General features: G+C 35.0%; 2 protein-coding genes across 16 annotated transcripts; one reads left to right on the top strand and one right to left on the bottom strand.

The window, feature by feature from the left end:
• The first annotated feature begins 1,915 nt into the window (after positions 1-1,915).
• Positions 1,916-8,181, top strand: LOC115983485 (probable serine/threonine-protein kinase PBL19). 2 transcript variants are annotated; one of them, XM_031106191.1, is made up of 5 exons: positions 1,916-2,271; positions 2,988-3,386; positions 5,879-6,139; positions 6,613-6,735; positions 7,359-8,181. In XM_031106191.1, the coding sequence occupies exons 2-5, from the start codon at positions 3,039-3,041 to the stop codon at positions 7,908-7,910; spliced, it is 1,284 nt and encodes a 427-aa protein (XP_030962051.1). In that variant the 5' UTR covers positions 1,916-2,271; positions 2,988-3,038; the 3' UTR covers positions 7,911-8,181. The 2 variants fall into 2 exon arrangements, with proteins under 2 accessions (XP_030962051.1, XP_030962052.1); XM_031106192.1 differs by having other exon boundaries at positions 2,982-3,386.
• Positions 8,182-8,340: 159 nt separating this feature from the next.
• On the bottom strand, positions 8,341-14,083 carry LOC115983483 (pentatricopeptide repeat-containing protein At1g09900-like). Of its 14 annotated transcripts, none has more exons than XM_031106188.1 (5): positions 11,650-14,083; positions 10,980-11,529; positions 10,815-10,835; positions 8,831-8,990; positions 8,341-8,639 (listed from the first exon to the last, which is right to left on the bottom strand). In XM_031106188.1, exons 1-2 carry the CDS (start codon positions 13,913-13,915, stop codon positions 11,228-11,230), a joined length of 2,568 nt encoding a protein of 855 aa, XP_030962048.1. In that variant the 5' UTR covers positions 13,916-14,083; the 3' UTR covers positions 8,341-8,639; positions 8,831-8,990; positions 10,815-10,835; positions 10,980-11,227. The 14 variants fall into 14 exon arrangements, with proteins under 14 accessions (XP_030962048.1, XP_030962041.1, XP_030962039.1 ...); XM_031106181.1 differs by adding an exon at positions 9,753-10,142 and having other exon boundaries at positions 10,815-10,843; positions 10,980-14,082; XM_031106179.1 differs by adding an exon at positions 9,753-10,142 and having other exon boundaries at positions 10,980-14,082.
• Positions 14,084-16,218: the final 2,135 nt, after the last annotated feature.

Here is a 16,218-nt window from a genome sequence, read left to right as displayed (position 1 = left end):
TTAATAAAAAATTTCAATGTTATCGTTGTACCATACATGTAAAATGTCTTTGCTTTGAAACATCTGTGCATTCTGCTGAGATCATTTTTTTTTTTTTTTTTTTTTGGAGATTGGTTTAAAATATTACTTCTAATTATTAGATTTGCTCCCCCCAAGCTCTCATTAATTATAACAACAAGAAGTGGAAAACTGATAATGGCATAATTACTGTCATATTTAAATAAATATAAAAATAAAATTCTAAGAGAGCTGAGAGTAGAGACTTATTTATTTATTCTCTCAACCCATAATTACTTAATAAATTCATATAAAAAAATATTTAATAAATGATGTCTTGAGTTTCATTATTCCAACAAGCATCCAATGTACTTTGAACCATTTGATTTATGATTTATCCCGATAATTAATTCTTATAAACTGTTTGAATAAAAGTTCCTATTTTTATCTTTAATATTATTTTTGTAATAAATGACATATTTTTGGAAACGATAATGTTTTTTTGGGAAAATGGAAAATGATAGTGCGAGTGTTAAATGCTTCCTCTTTTGTTATAACAAATGGCTTAATTACGAGTTGGGACTTGGGAGAGGTCAATTGCCATGTCCTTTTCATTGTGTAGCTGGCAATAGTGACTGTTGAGATACTGAAAAATATATAAATGAATGTACTATCAAATTTATTACATATTAATTCTTATAAACTTACCTAACAACTTATGTATTTGATGCTTCCTCAAAAATTTAATAAAAACTTTGTTTACTGTTTTGTATTTTTTAAAAGCAACTTATGTTTTGGTAGTATTAGTATATGTAATAGTCTCTCTCTCTCTCTCTCTCTCTCTCTCTCTCTCTCTCTTATGTTTTGCTAAATAAGATCTTTTTTTTTTTTTTTTTGAATCTATTCAAAAAGAAAAAAAAAATTGTAATAGAATTGATAATATCATGACATTTCTTACAAAAGAATATGAAAAAAAATGTATATATAATGAGAAGCCCAATAATTAGTAATCATCATCTCTCTAGCCTCACCTAAGCACATGAGCTAGTGAGATGATTCCGTAATACTTGGTTGAAGATAAGTAATTATGTAGATATGAAAGAGTTTTGAAATACTTAGGTAGTTATAATTATGAAAGGATTTAGTCAAAATTATAATTATGAAAGGGGATCTAGTGATAATAGGGTGGAATTCACATTTTCTATGATGCCTGATGTCTAGAGTTTTGAGCTATACCTCCCCTATTTACCTAGAAAATATGAGCTAGTGAGATGATTCCGTAATACTTGGTTGAAGATAAGTAATTATGTAGATATGAAAGAGTTTTGAAATACTTAGGTAGTTATAATTATGAAAGGATTTAGTCAAAATTATAATTATGAAAGGGGATCTAGTGATAATAGGGTGGAATTCACATTTTCTATGATGCCTGATGTCTAGAGTTTTGAGCTATACCTCCCCTATTTACCTAGAAAATATAAAAGTTAACTATGAAAAAAAAAAAAGAAAAAAAAGAAAAAAAAAGGAAGGTTTTGCTACATACTAGAATGCAGCAAAACCTTTTACTATATATATATATATATATATATATATATATATTATCTAAGACATTTTTTTTAATTTAACTATTTTTCTTATGACCCCTTTATTTTTCAACCATTGACAAAATATTTTTTATCCTTAAACTATATTTTTGGGTAAATATACTTGAATTAAATAAATTTATATTTTTGGGAAAACATACTTGAATTAAAAAAAAAAAAATGTAATTTTGAAAATAGCAAAAATTGGACACCAATGACCAAACAACTCTTTTTTGAAAACAAAAATTATTATATAAGGAGGTATTAATATCAACATATGCATCACTTTTTCCACAATCAAGAATCTTTTAATCATATAGTAACATTTACCTATAGTAAGGGAAAAAATAATACAGAACTGTACGGATTCACAAGGTTCTTCTGTGGCAAGTGACTTGCTGCTAGAGCTGAAGCCTTAATAAACTTACGTACCTTAATTTACTAGTCCGTTGAATTCTTCAATAGAAAGGTATGAGTAGCATTAAGAAAATGTGAGAAGCTTAAATAACTCTCTACCAGTTCCAAACCAATAACCTTGTCAAACCCAACAGAACTAACACAGGATATTAAGAAATCATTGTTTATTCAGAGAAAGAGAGAGAGTCTGAAAGAGAAAGAACAGAAGCAAAGCAAGACAAGAAATCTACGGAAGTCTATCCCAACCCCATAGAAAATGAAGCAGCATGCACAGGTAAACCATTTGATCACCATCTCTCTTGGAACTTTGCTTTTTTATTTCATTCATTCATGATCATTTATCTCATATACAACAAATACAGCTTATATAGATAGACTTTCTCTCTCTTATTTTTTCATGTGTTGCTTGTTTGTTTTATTCTGGGTTTGGTATGTTTTCTTATTTGGGTCATCCTTGTATTCCTTGAATTTCAAAATTTTACGTTTGCTTCTTCTGTAGTTTTTGCTAAAGTTCATTGTTTTACGGAATTCTCATCTGGGTTTTCTCTGTTTTTGGTGTCCTTTCTCTCAGCAAACTTTTGCTCTCATTTGTTGACCACGTTTCTATCTGCAGTTCTTGGCCCTCCTTGTTTGCTTCGTTTTCTGTAGAGCATTGGTTTTGCATTTATATCTTGTTTGCTTCAATTTTTCAGTTGTCTTCACACTTTTTTTCAACCCAATTTGTATAAATTTTCATTCTTCTAGTACCCTTTTCTTTTGTCCATTTGATTCCACTTTCTTTCACTGCCTTGCTTTGGATTTCTTCCTTTTCAATAGCCATTCTCTTTGGATTTGATTTTCCCTCTTTAATTCCTTTGTCCTCTCAAAAAGACCAAAAAAAGAAAAAAAATCTTATTTTTCCTTTCATTCTATATCTTCTAAATTCTAATGTTGTTTTAAATTAACACAATGCTGATACTTTTTTAATTATTTTTGTCTATTCCGTGGCAGTAAAATAAAGATAACTTTTAAAGTTAGGAACTTGCTGTTAAATTCTATACAATGAAGTGTTTCTACTACTTTAAGGACAAATCCAGAGGCAGGGGACAAAGATCAGCACCAGACTTGAAAGAGCAAACATCTGATTATTCAGGCTCTGATCAGGTCACTCTGTCTTCGTGCTCTGCACCCTCCCCGCGTGGAATACCACAACTGTATGAGGAGAAGGCTCATAACTTGCGCGTTTTCTCATACTCGGATCTCAGACATGCGACTAATAATTTCAGTAGGCTACTTAAGATTGGGGAGGGTGGATTTGGGAGCGTGTATAATGGTTCAATCAAGCCTGCTGAGGGAAATGGTGATCCAATCATGGTTGCGATTAAAAAGCTCAACAAGGATGGCTTACAGGTATAAGCCTTAAGAATGTTACAGTAATATTTTTGTTAGAGAATATGATTAGGAATATACTCTTAATGTGTTTAAGAATAGGGGTGACTTTTATGCTCATTATAAATGATCAAATGTTATATAGAATAATGTTGAATTGTTAACTTAGTTATATGTAAATCCATAGGGGTTTTTTTAGTTGTTTTTTCTTATCATGTTGTGTTATCTATTTAAGCCATAGTGCGGATGCTAAGTAGTTTCCTGATGCATAGCATCTCCTTCCTCTCTCTTCCACTCTCTTTACTTAATTGAGAAGAATATTGCGTAACTTCTGACTTGGACATGTTCATCACTAGCATCATTATTTTGTTAAAGTTTTGAGTGTTTAAACAATTCACTGTCAACTTCACCTGTTGCAAAATCATTGTTAAAGTGATCTAGTGTCTATGCAATTTTTGGTGCAACAGCAGCTTTTCATCAACCTTGAGATTAAATATAATTTCAATTAGCATTCCTGTACCCACCTGTTTTTCATAACAATCTTATTATAAGATGGATCTAAGGGTACTAGTGGGTAAGACGATGTACTTTGTCACTGTATGTGGCCCTTACCAATAAGCCACTCCTTGCAAGTTGTCCAGATGGAAAGCCAGTGTCATTGCCACTGTAATTGTTCTTTATTGTCCCTATAAATGTGTAATTTAAAAGCTTTCTGTTGTACTTCCAGTTTAAAACCCAAGGATTTATAGAACACCTTCATGTAAACTCAGAAAGAATGGTATAAAGAAAAGAATATATATATGTATAGAATCTTATAGAACTGGTCAATCTGAGGCCCAGAGGATACTCATTTACTTAGAGGCTCAACTCATAACAATCAAGGCTTCTGTTCTATTGAGGTTAGTAGAGACCAGAGATTCCTTTTCAACATAGTAACACTCTTTCTTGATATACCAAAGCCTCAATTATCTTCCAAAGGAAGGTTTACTGAGGTCCAATGGATGTCTATTTATGGACCCCTGTACATGTACAGCTATCAATTGATCAGTGTAAAGAGTGAAGGATCCACCACTAGGATTCTATGAACATTTGAGTAGCCTTCATGTATGGTATAGCATATTATTAATATGTTTTCATTTAATTGATCTGATGAACCACAAAATTCATACATTGGCTTTGTTTTATGACCATACCGTTGTTATGTTTACTAGCTGAGTAATTGCACTATGGGAAAAACAAAAGTAGCATTAACAGTGATATATGCAAATCAGTGCAGTGCTGGAATCCAAACTATCCATTGGATGGCTAACTAATATGCACTGCAAGTATCTGTATTAAAACTTTGCCATTTGACTAATCAATTATCTCATAGAGACCATTTACCATCAGGAGCGGTAATTTCCTTTGTGATCCTCCACAAGCGATTTGGAGGCTGAAGACCCTTTGGCTATATAAATGAGCATCTCAGTGAGATTCAAACTTTTATAAAATACGGCAACCACAGAACTTTTTTCCTTTGGTACCAGAGATGAAATCAAACAAACCATTCCAACTGGATGGATGGAACTCCATCATACTACTCATTACCAGGCAAGGCACATATGGGATTCCATATGTAGAGAATGTGAACAAGAAATTGGTTAGATGGAAGAAGTTGTACTTAACAAAAGGAGGGAGACTCTCTCTAATCAAAAGTGAGTTATTGAGTCTTCCAAATTATTGCTTATCTTTGTTTCCAATGCCTATGGAAGTGGCAGAAAGGTTGGAAAAAATTCAAAGGGATATACACTAAGTAGATACGTTGTGGAGAGGTAGATAAATTGGAATGGATCCATTCAAAAACTCAGGGCTTCCAGGTGAACAGTAGGCATGGAGAGGAGGAGAGTGAATTCTTCTCCTTGGCAGAGCATTTGGATGCCTTTTTTCTTGTGGTTGACTACATAAAATCTAAGGCAGTGAGGGTTAATCGTTATGGATTGATGCTTTATGTGCAGCTCATCTTTTCCTACACTGTGCAGTGGCTCCGGATTTGTGGTCTTTGGTTTCATGTTTATTTGGAAAAAGAACAAATGGGGAGATTTGGAAAGTTGTTTCTTTGTTTATAATGTGGTGCCTTTGGAGAGAGAGAGAAAAGCAAGATATAGTTTTTATTTTTGAAGACTTTATATGAACAAACTTTGACTTCTCATACTGTTTCTACAGTGGACTTCCTAGAGTTTATGGATATATATAGTTTTCATTAACCTTTATTTACTTGTTACTTTTGTTTTGGGCTTTTCTTAAACAAAAACAAAAAAGAAGGAAGGAAAAGAAGAGAAAAAACGAACCATCTGGCCATCCATTCACACTTCAAAAGGGCCCATCTGTGTTTGAACTTGATAAAATATCTTCCTCTTTCTTATTCTTTCCATTATCATGCTCTTATGACTCCCTTTATGTTTTAACAGTGATCATATAAGGATTTTTATTTTGTGAAAGGTTACTGATCTCCTAATTCCTGTTTCAAATTACAGGGCCACAAACAATGGGTGGCAGAAGTTCAATTTCTTGGCGTTGTGGAGCATCCAAACCTTGTCAAACTCATAGGATACTGTGCTGTGGATGAGGAGAGAGGGATCCAGCGATTACTTGTATACGAATATATGCCGAACAAAAGCTTAGAGAATCATCTTTTCAATAGGGCATACCCAACTCTTCCTTGGAAAACCAGATTACAGATATTACTGGAAGCAGCTCAAGGATTAGCTTATCTGCATGAAGGATTGGAAGTTCAGGTTATTCTCTAAGACATTATCATTTAACGTTTTTGTTATTCTACACAAATACAAACAAATTTTTTTCTTGTGCAAAACAGAACTTGTTGTTTAAACTCCCTAACATTTTAACCCGGCATCAGATTTCCTCCACTTATGTGCTGCAGCTTCTTGGAATTTAGTGGAATAATATTAATATTACCTTATTTTCTTGTTAAACTTTAAGCTTTAGCTTATATACATAGAAAGTTGCATACCATGTGAATAAGAAATCCTTCCAGTCTTGTGTATACATATTGTGTACTTGAGGTAGTTTCTTTTTGCGAATAAAATTTGTTACTTATAAAAAAAATTAACAAGAATTACATAATTTCTTCTGGGGTCATCATTGGTGCCCAATCAGTTTCTACCTAATACCTACTACATGTAATGTTCTAGATTTAACTTTGCCTGTAACCATTGTTAGCCTAACTTCCATTATGCTCATGCTGAAGGTGATATTTCGAGACTTTAAATCATCCAATGTGTTGTTGGATGAGAATTTCAAACCAAAGCTTTCAGACTTTGGACTTGCTAGGGAGGGACCAATGGCTGGACGATCCCATGTTTCAACAGCAGTAAGTGTCGTGTGCATTTATTTTCATTAGCATTTTAGGTTGCATCACTGGTAACAATTTTGTGGTTCAAAAATCTATAACAGTAAACTATTTGTATATTGGGATTCTAAGAATCTAAAGCATGTGTTTATTGAAAGACAAAAAAAAAAAAATGACATATTATACACTTCAATGTGTCAAATCATATAAAAGTCATTGTATAGATTTTTTCCCCCAATATATCAAAGCACACAATAGATCGGTAAAAGAGAAAAATAGAATATGACCCTCTTTGATAATATTAGAAGTAAATTATAGAACTTTTTACAACTGGAATGATTAACAATTCTGTGATTAATTTGAAAATAACTCCACAAAATTCAAGAACAGTGCAAGACCAGCAAAGTGTGTTTGGGATAATAATAACTTTAAGACAGCTATCTTGCCTTTTGGATTTGTTAGAATTTACAAATTTCACATGTATTTTGAAGGCACTAAAAGGCTTATTGGATCTTCATGAACAACTTGCAAATATATTGTATGGTGAAGTCAGGAATGCGTGCTTAGAAGAAAGGTTCCGTATTGAAATAAGTAATTGGAGATTGTTGTGGTTCTCATTAGAAATTTTTTTTTTTGATGATCAGGTGGTTGGAACATACGGGTATGCTGCCCCAGAATACATTGAGACTGGTCATCTGACAAGTAAGAGTGATGTGTGGAGTTTTGGTGTTGTATTATATGAGATAATTACAGGTAGGAGATCATTAGAAAGAAACCGCCCAAGTGGAGAGCAGAAACTTTTGGATTGGGTGAAACAGTTCCCTGCCGACAGTAAAAAGTTCATCTTGATAATGGACCCAAGACTGGAAGGCAAGTTTTCTAGTAGTGCAGCTCGGAAAATTGCCAAGTTAGCAGACAACTGTTTATTAAAGAACGCAAAAGATCGGCCAACAATGGGTAAGGTGATAGAGAGATTGGAGGAGATAATCCAACAATCCGACGAAGATAACCCTTCTGAAAATGGTCGCAAGTCCTTCGAAGATGATGACCCAAGTAAGACAGAGCAGAAGAAGAATCAAGTTGGACCTGCAGAATCATGGAAAAGGCGGATGGCCCATCTGGCAAATCTGGGTGAGAATGTTGAGGGTGCAAGCAGAAGAAGATTTATGATAATGCAGAGGGCCGAAGTGCCTTAAATAGTTTTCCCCACCGCAAGTTTTCATCTTGGTTCATTTCTTAGGGACGTGGTGTTTTTGTCTGGTAAGGTGGAAAATGTGTCGGATTATATAGACCTTTGTATATCCCTGAACTGGCAAACAGAAGTTCCTATGGAGTGAATGAGCTAGCCTTGTAAATAAGCATATGATTGGAGAAACTGAATGGTGGCTCTTGAGAGAGATTGGCTTTTTTTGTATAGGTTATGTAATTAAACATTTTATCGCAGGCTTACGTTTCCTTTTCTTCTTCCATGGCTTCCTCCGCATATGATATACTTTTTCCAAATCATCACCATTGAAATTGTTTTGCTATCGTTTTTGCCTCTGAAATGAAAATTTGTTTTTACCAAATCTGAACTCTTTTGCCAGACAGGGTCGCAAACCAATATTAAGAAGTTACCAAAAATAATAATAAGAAAAATTATCATTTATTTTCTTGTTGAAAAAGTCGACACACAAGTGTTTATAATTCAAAGTGATTATATTTCTATCTATATTATCCACCAAAAGACATGAAAATTGGGATTGAGAAAATTTCACTTTTGACTTCTAGTGTACGCAACCTCCATCTCCATCCCCGTCACTGTATTTGCCTGGCAAAAGTTCAACTAAGGCTTAACCTAACCTGACCAACTCCACACTTGTACCACCTAAGCCAAGGCTGAGAGGCTCTTCATCTCCACCCCAATATAAGGTATAAGAGTTGAGCTGTGAGATGCAAAAACCACGAGTTAGTGAAGTTCACTTTGTGTTATTAGAAAGAGTCTTTTCTGAGCAAGATAAATCATTTCAGGATTAAGAAGCTTTATTGAGAGAGAAAATTAGTTTAAAAAGGAACAACTAGTAACTTGAAACGATTTAAATGGTAACTCAGCATCAAATGTTAAGGAGTTTGTTACCATATCTTGATGATAAGACTACAACCCCTGTCGCTGTATTTGCCTGGCAAAAGTTCAACCAAGGCTTAACCTAACCTGACCAAACTCCGCACTTGTACCACCTAAGCCAAGGCTGAGAGGCTCTTCATCTCCATCCCAATATAAGGTGTAAGAGTTGACTCTGTGAGATACACAAAGCACGAGTTAGTGAGTTCACTTTGTGTTATCAGAAAGAGTTTTTTTGAGCAAGATAAATCATTTCAAGATTAAGAAGCTTTATTGAGAGAGAAAATTAGTTTAAAAAGGAACAACTAGTAACTTAAAAAGAACAAATAGCAACTTAAACCAATTTAAATGGTAACTCAGCATGAAATGTTAAAGAGTTTATTACCAAATCTTGATGATAAGACTACAACTAGATATTCAACATATTCCAATTTTCCAACAAGGGAAAATGTCACCATCTAGAACAACTAAAGTCACTAATAATCATTGTGATTGAGGTTCCATTTTTAACAAACTATCTAGCCTACTAAACAATCACCCACAAAAATTGCTTCTTTGTCAATCTCTTTGTGGTTGATGAATTCAGACGCTTGATTTCTTACTTTCATCAACAATAGCATCTCTGCACATTTTACACTCATGCAACATGATGTATCTACAGTTGAATTGGCAATTTTAGTGTACTGCTACCAGATGCCTGCTGTATCCTTTATGGTTTTGAATATATATATGCTCTTCTGCATTTGGGGAAAAAAAATTACATATTGTTCTATATATCCTTGCTCATAGACCAATGATCCATATTCCGAATTTGATCTCTAAATAAAGGTTCATAATCCATATGCATCTCTGTCTCAATCATTGTATCTAAACAAAGAAAACAATTCTTAAAAAAAAAAAAAAAAAAAAAAAAAAAAAAAAAAATCCAGTAGTTTACTCTATTAGGCACTGCCGCAGCATCAACTGGTTCAAGGAAGAGGCACGATAGCAAAGATCAATTCATCTCAATCTACAAAAAACATTGCCTTGGACATGCAACCCAAAAGATAGAAAGACTGCTCGCTTGAAGAAAACTCTTTTAGAGCCTGGTACAAGCCAAGCCCCCTTGATTCGGCAACAAGAGTTGGTTATGGAATAGTCTTTTGGTCGGCTTTCCCGTTCTTGAGGACTTTATGACCGGTAGGTTTTATAGCGGACCTGCCTTGCTGACAGGGAGGATATGAAATAGATAGTTGCGCTTGCCTTCACTTATAAATGCAACGCCCCCTATTATACTAAGGCATGCTCTCGAAACTAGATTCGCTCATTCTTGTCTCCGGAGATTAACCTATTCCAGTGCAGTCTGGTGATTAGCCTATCACTTAACTTCCCAACCAGTAAATACTATATACCAAGAAAATTTTTCTAATTTTTGCATATTTATTTTTATAGGTCCTTTTTCGTTTTTTTGGGAAGGGGGGGGGGGGGGGGGTAATTCTAGGCATTAAATGGGGCATGAACTTCTTTGTCCTATCATTTATCTCCATAGATTACCAAAAGGGGAATAAGTTGATTTAGTATCACTGCTCTGTCCTTTAGGTGCAGTAACTATGCTACTAACCACAATTTTTAGTTTCAGATAAATGTTTGAGGCAAGTAAACTGAGTAAATCTTCATACCTACACAAATTTACAACACTAATTGAACCAAACTCCTAGATTCAACATGTTACAATATCTTTTCTCCAAATAGAATCATAAAGTCGTTTCAAGACTTCGTCCTTTTTTTTTTTTCTTGTTGAGAAACAAGCAGTTCAAGACTAAGGATATCAAGCACTGATTTTTACAAGAAATTTAAATTTCAGAAAGAAAGGAAAAAAAAATTAATGGCACAAATTGTGTCGTGTACCATAATCTGTGAAGTCAAAAGGTTAGCAATATGTCAGTTCTTTTAGTTGGAAGATGAAAGGCATAGTTGAAGCGCATCCAAAATTATTCTAAAAGTACTGTAAGCCACTTACCGTGCACACAACTCTGCCAACCTGCACCACTTCAATAAAAAAAAAAATTTAAAAACTTCACAAAATAAACCCCCTCAGCCCTCAGGCCCCAAAATAACTGCAGTAAATCATGCAAAGAAATGTAAGTAAAATATTAGTTTAATGTTTGCCGGTCCAAAAACATACCATCATGTTACCTGAAAGGAATAATTCTGCAGTAACATTCATTGCTGGAAAGTCAGCAACACTTGATAAAGAATAAACTCAAGCCCATCACCATTTATCAGCTCCAAGGACCTAGCTAAGACATTATAATTCATTTATGGTTCCACGCTGATAGAGCCCTCTTTTTTCCCATTCAAATCGGACCAAATTAGACTTATCAAATGAGATTCTGTTCTCAAGAATTGAACTGCTATCTTTTCAGTCAACTTTCAGGATCCACCAAAAGCACTTTCAATTGATTCAAGGGTATTCTGATTTGGTTCTCTTTGAGGTCTATTTCTATACATAAAATCATATGTAATGTACATGAGGAAGTCCAGAAAAAGGCTCTTTGCAGATTCTCCTCTAAAAAGTTCAGCATCTTCTTCTATATCACGGTAGGCTCTGTCCATTATTCTATATGTAATTTCATCAAAATCAAAGGAGATCTCACTCAACTTCTGACACCACATTAAGGCCCTCTCAGGCATCCCCTGCTTGCAAAACTGAGACAACACCACATTGGTTGTAACTACATTCGGAACAAAAGCCATCTTTAGCAATTTTGCAGTTAAAATCATGGCTCGTTCCAGTATATCACTACAAACACCATTAAGGATAGTGTTATATGTTACTGTATTTGGAACAATACCTGCTGAAACAAGTTCATCCAACATCATCACAGCTCGATTCATTTTTCGACTGCTGCAGAAACCATGAATGCGAATATTGTAAGTTGTAATATCTGGGTCCCAACCACTGGCATACATTTTATTCACAAACTCATCTGCAGTAACCATGTCAAATGCTTTACAACAACCACCAATCAAAGTGTTATATGTGACAATATCAGGGCTCAACCCAGTCCGCTGCATGTCCATAAAGAGATCAATTGCTGCCTTCATTCTACCCTGTTTACAAAATCCATTAAGGATCATATTGGTGGTAAACATATCTGGAAGGAGTCCCTTTTGCCTCATCTCTCTTTCCAATTTCAATGCTTCACTCAGTTTCCCATGGTTACAAAACCCACCAATCAAAGAATTATATGCAAAATTATTTGGCACAAAGCCTTTTCTTGACATTTCTAAAAACAAATCATATGCCTCCTCCACCAGACCTGCTTTTGAAAGTCCATCTATAAAGGCTGAATAGGCAACAGCATCAGGAGATACCCCTCTCAGTGCCATCTCATTCCACAGATTTTGAGCCCCTTCCAGATCCCCTATCTTGGAATATCCATCCAAAAGCACCGTGTATGCCACTTTATTGATGGGAAAACCATTCTCTATCATATTATACAATAGTTCTCTGGCTTCTTGCAGGCTCCCCTTTTGGGATAAACCCATAAGCAAAGAACTACATGTGGAAGATGAAGGAGTTAAACCAAATCTAACCAGAATTCTATACACCTCATAGGCCTTTGCTTCTAAACCAGCCCTACTATAAGCTGCAATAATTGAGTTAAAAGCAACCACACTAGGAGGAATTCCTTTCTCAAGCATATTTTCTAAAAACTCCATGGCCTCGTCAAACCGACCTGCCCAACACAGCCCTGCAACTGAAATATCATAGAGTGAAGAATCCGGGAACAATCCCGATATAGATACATCCCTTAACAACCTATCACCATCCTCTTCCCTTCCAAACCTGTAATGACCTGCGACCAAAATATTAAAGGTTATCCCATCAGGAGATACACCTTTATTCCTCATTTCTTCATAAAGCATGTTTGCTTGAGCAGTGTCCCTTGCCTTAATATACCCATCCATCAAGGTGTTAAACATTGTGACATCTGGATAGACACCCATATCATGAATTCCATCAAAGAGCTTTCTCGCTTGCACCATGTTTCCCTCCTTACACAAGGCATGTAACACCGTATTAAACGTAACAACATTCGGTTTACAACCCCTTGAAATCATCAAATGCACCCAATTAAGTGCATTAGACGTCTGTCCCCTCATACAATACGCATTGATCACAATGTTAAACGTAAAAACATCCGGCTCGCAATGAAATTTCCACATCACATGTAACAAACTCTCTCCAATTCTAACCAACCCTTTTCTACAAAACCCGAGAACCATAACATTGAATGTATAACTACAAGGACAAGGCCCTCTCCGAACCATATCCCTAAACAACTTCCACACACTACCATAATCACCAACTCTAAGCAACAACTTGAAAAGCACTGTAATGGCCGACAAACTCGGCCTCAAACCCACCTCCCTCATCCTACCAACAACCCCAATCGCCTCATTACTCATCTCCACATTCACAAAACCCCGCATTAGCGTATCGAGCACCGAGAAACCCGACTCGTACTCACGGTGATTCCTCCACATAAACTCCACAACCCCTTCACTCCTACCCGACCCAATCCTCGCAATGACGCACGAAACCACGTCCTGCGCGAGGAACCGGAGATTCTCCGCCGCTAAAATATGCGCGGCAACGCAACACTTCCGGACGGCCTCGTCGGAACCGTCCCGAAACGCGAGCTTGAAGAACGCGAAACCGGTTTCTCGGGTCCCAAACAGCTTCATCACCTTGACTAAGGAAACTGGGCAAAATCGCTTCGAAAACACTTTCAATAGAAATCCCATTTGGGATTTGATCGCTTTCGATAACCCAACTGCGATTCTTCGCCGCTCGTTTGAATTAACAACAATGGGGCTAAAGCTAAAGCTATAGCTAGAGCTACATGAATGATTTGAAGCGTTACTGTGAGGCAAAAATTGCTCGAGGAAATCGAAATTTTGAGAATTGGAAGAAGAAGAAGAAGAAGAAGTGAAATGTGAGGGTTTAGGGTTTAGGGTTTTAGGGGAATGAGTTAGATTGAGAGGGTTTAGGGTTTGAGAGTGGAAATGTACCTGGAGAGTGTTGCGCACTCGGCGCACTTTAGCAGACATCCGAAGGTGGCGGAGAGCGGTCGGAGGAGGAAATGGTAGTGGCGGAGTCACCGGCGCATTGTAGCAAAGAGTAGAAGTTTTTTGGGGGGAGGAAATGTTTTTGTGTGAAGGATGGACCGTGGGCCCTTTTTGGTATAGGAACTGGGGAAGTTCAAAGTTGGGAAGGAAAGTGGGCTGGATGGGCTTATTTGTGGCCTATTTCCATGAACATGCTGGAGATTAAGAATTAGCTTTATCCCGTTAAAGAAGTGGAACAATTATAAATTCCTTTAGGATAAATTACATATTTTATCTTTATCTTTTACACTATATTTCAATTTGATCCCTAATCTTTCAACTGTGTCAATTTGGTTCCTAACCTTTCAGTGCCGTGTCAATTTAATCTCTACCGTTATATCTTGAATGAAAATTGTTGACATAACAAATGGTCAAAATAAAATTTTAGTTTATTGTCACATTAACGGAAACTAATTTTTTATTTTGACCATTAGACATATCATCAATTTTCATCCAAAAGATAACAGAATGGACTAAATTGATAGGGTACTGAAAGGTTAGGGGCTAAATCGATACAATTGAAAGATTAAGGATTAAATTGAAATACAGTGTATAGGATAGGGACCAAAAACGTAGTTTACCCATACATTTAAATCAAAAATTGTCACTTAAGAGTGTGTTTGTTTGGAGGTGTAATAAGGTGGATGAAAAACTTTGAAGAGAAAATGAGAAGACAAACTTTTTGGAGTGTGTTTGGTTAGGTGGGGAGAAAGGAAGAAAAATAAATGATAGGGTCTAGGTATTTTCTTTCCAACCCACCAAAAAGTTCTCTCCCCAAATTGGAGAGAAAATTGAAAGAAAAAAATGAGGCTACTTTTTTTTTGCATCTTTTTTTTTTTCCCCCTTTTTCTTTGTTTAATTAGACATGATTTTTTTTTTTACATGATTTTTTTTTTTAATGAATTGGGTGATTTTTTTTTCGTTGTTTGTCATTTATTTGTTCTAATAGACTATCATTTTTTAATAAGAGTATATGAGTAAATTTATACAAACTCACTTTTTCTCTCCTAACCAAACAAAAATGAGAGAAATTAAAATCTTTTCTATCCTCCCACTTTTCCACTCCTCCAACCAAACAAATCTTAAGTGAATAACTCCAAACTTGTCCCCATTCAGACCCAAGCTCAAAAGTTATTTAAAAAAAAAAACCCAAGCTTGTGTTTTGGGTCCATTTGATTCATCCCCAAATTCATAACCAACAAAACGAGAGAGAGAGAGAGAGAGAGTTCTACACCACCCTATTCGACACCATCCTCTAGCCTTCACACTCTGAGGTTTGATTAGATCTATAAAGAGTTTTATTATTGTGATTTTAAGTTTTTGCATTTTTAAGTTAAGCTCTATTTGGTTTCCAAGAGAGATAATTTTGAAATAAAATTGAATAACTTGTTTATTAAGTGAAAGACAAATGCAAGTCTTAATCGCAAAATTTTTAGTGAAGGCTACTGTATGGTTGACACGGTCCAAAATAAGGAGGTTCTTGAAGAGAAATTTCCCCCCCTTTTCTTAGCAATTAAACACTACATAAGGATTGGAATAGAAACATTGAAGCACTTATTTTTCCTTAAAAAAAATGCATAAATTATGTTAGGAGCAGTATAAAGAATATTTATGAAAGATGTTCTCCTTTCTACATATTCAAATAATGAAATGCTTTAAAAATATATAAGTTATTATCATATATTCTTACTAAGCTCTGTAGCTAACCCTTACTATTTTTCAGTCACCAATTTTTTTTCTTTCTTTGGAGCAATAAGAGCCTTAGTTGAGTTATAGAGTTGCCGATTTTAGTTTTTTAAAGTAAAAGCTTCTTATTTTGGTAGTTTGGTTAACCATCAATTATGTAAATATTCTTATTTTGGTAGTTTGGTGTTTAGCTTTGTAGTTATTTTGTATTTAAAATGCAATTGGTGAGAATTGTAATCTTTAATAAAATCAAAGATAGTATTTTTTGAACTTATGTTATTTACATATTTGATTTTTTTTAATAAGAATATTTACATAATTGATGGTTTTTGTTATCCCTTGAAGTATTATGATAGCTAGATGCTCTTAAAATCAAGTGTAAGAATATATAGTTTTAATTTACAAATTTATTTGGTTTTTGGTGATATCAGGGGTAGACGTGGTATTAAAATGCCACTCATGATTGTGAATCCATATATCATGTTTGGGACACTAACGATGTATTTCAACTCTTTTTTTTGCACTACTAGTTTTGAATCCGTGATTTGCGTGAGAGACAT

The sequence above is a fragment of the Quercus lobata genome, chromosome 4, assembly GCF_001633185.2.
Source record: "Quercus lobata isolate SW786 chromosome 4, ValleyOak3.0 Primary Assembly, whole genome shotgun sequence".
NCBI classification, from domain to species: domain Eukaryota; kingdom Viridiplantae; phylum Streptophyta; class Magnoliopsida; order Fagales; family Fagaceae; genus Quercus; species Quercus lobata.
Note: the sequence above shows the minus strand (reverse complement) of the source record. Positions and strands in the feature narration are given on the sequence as shown.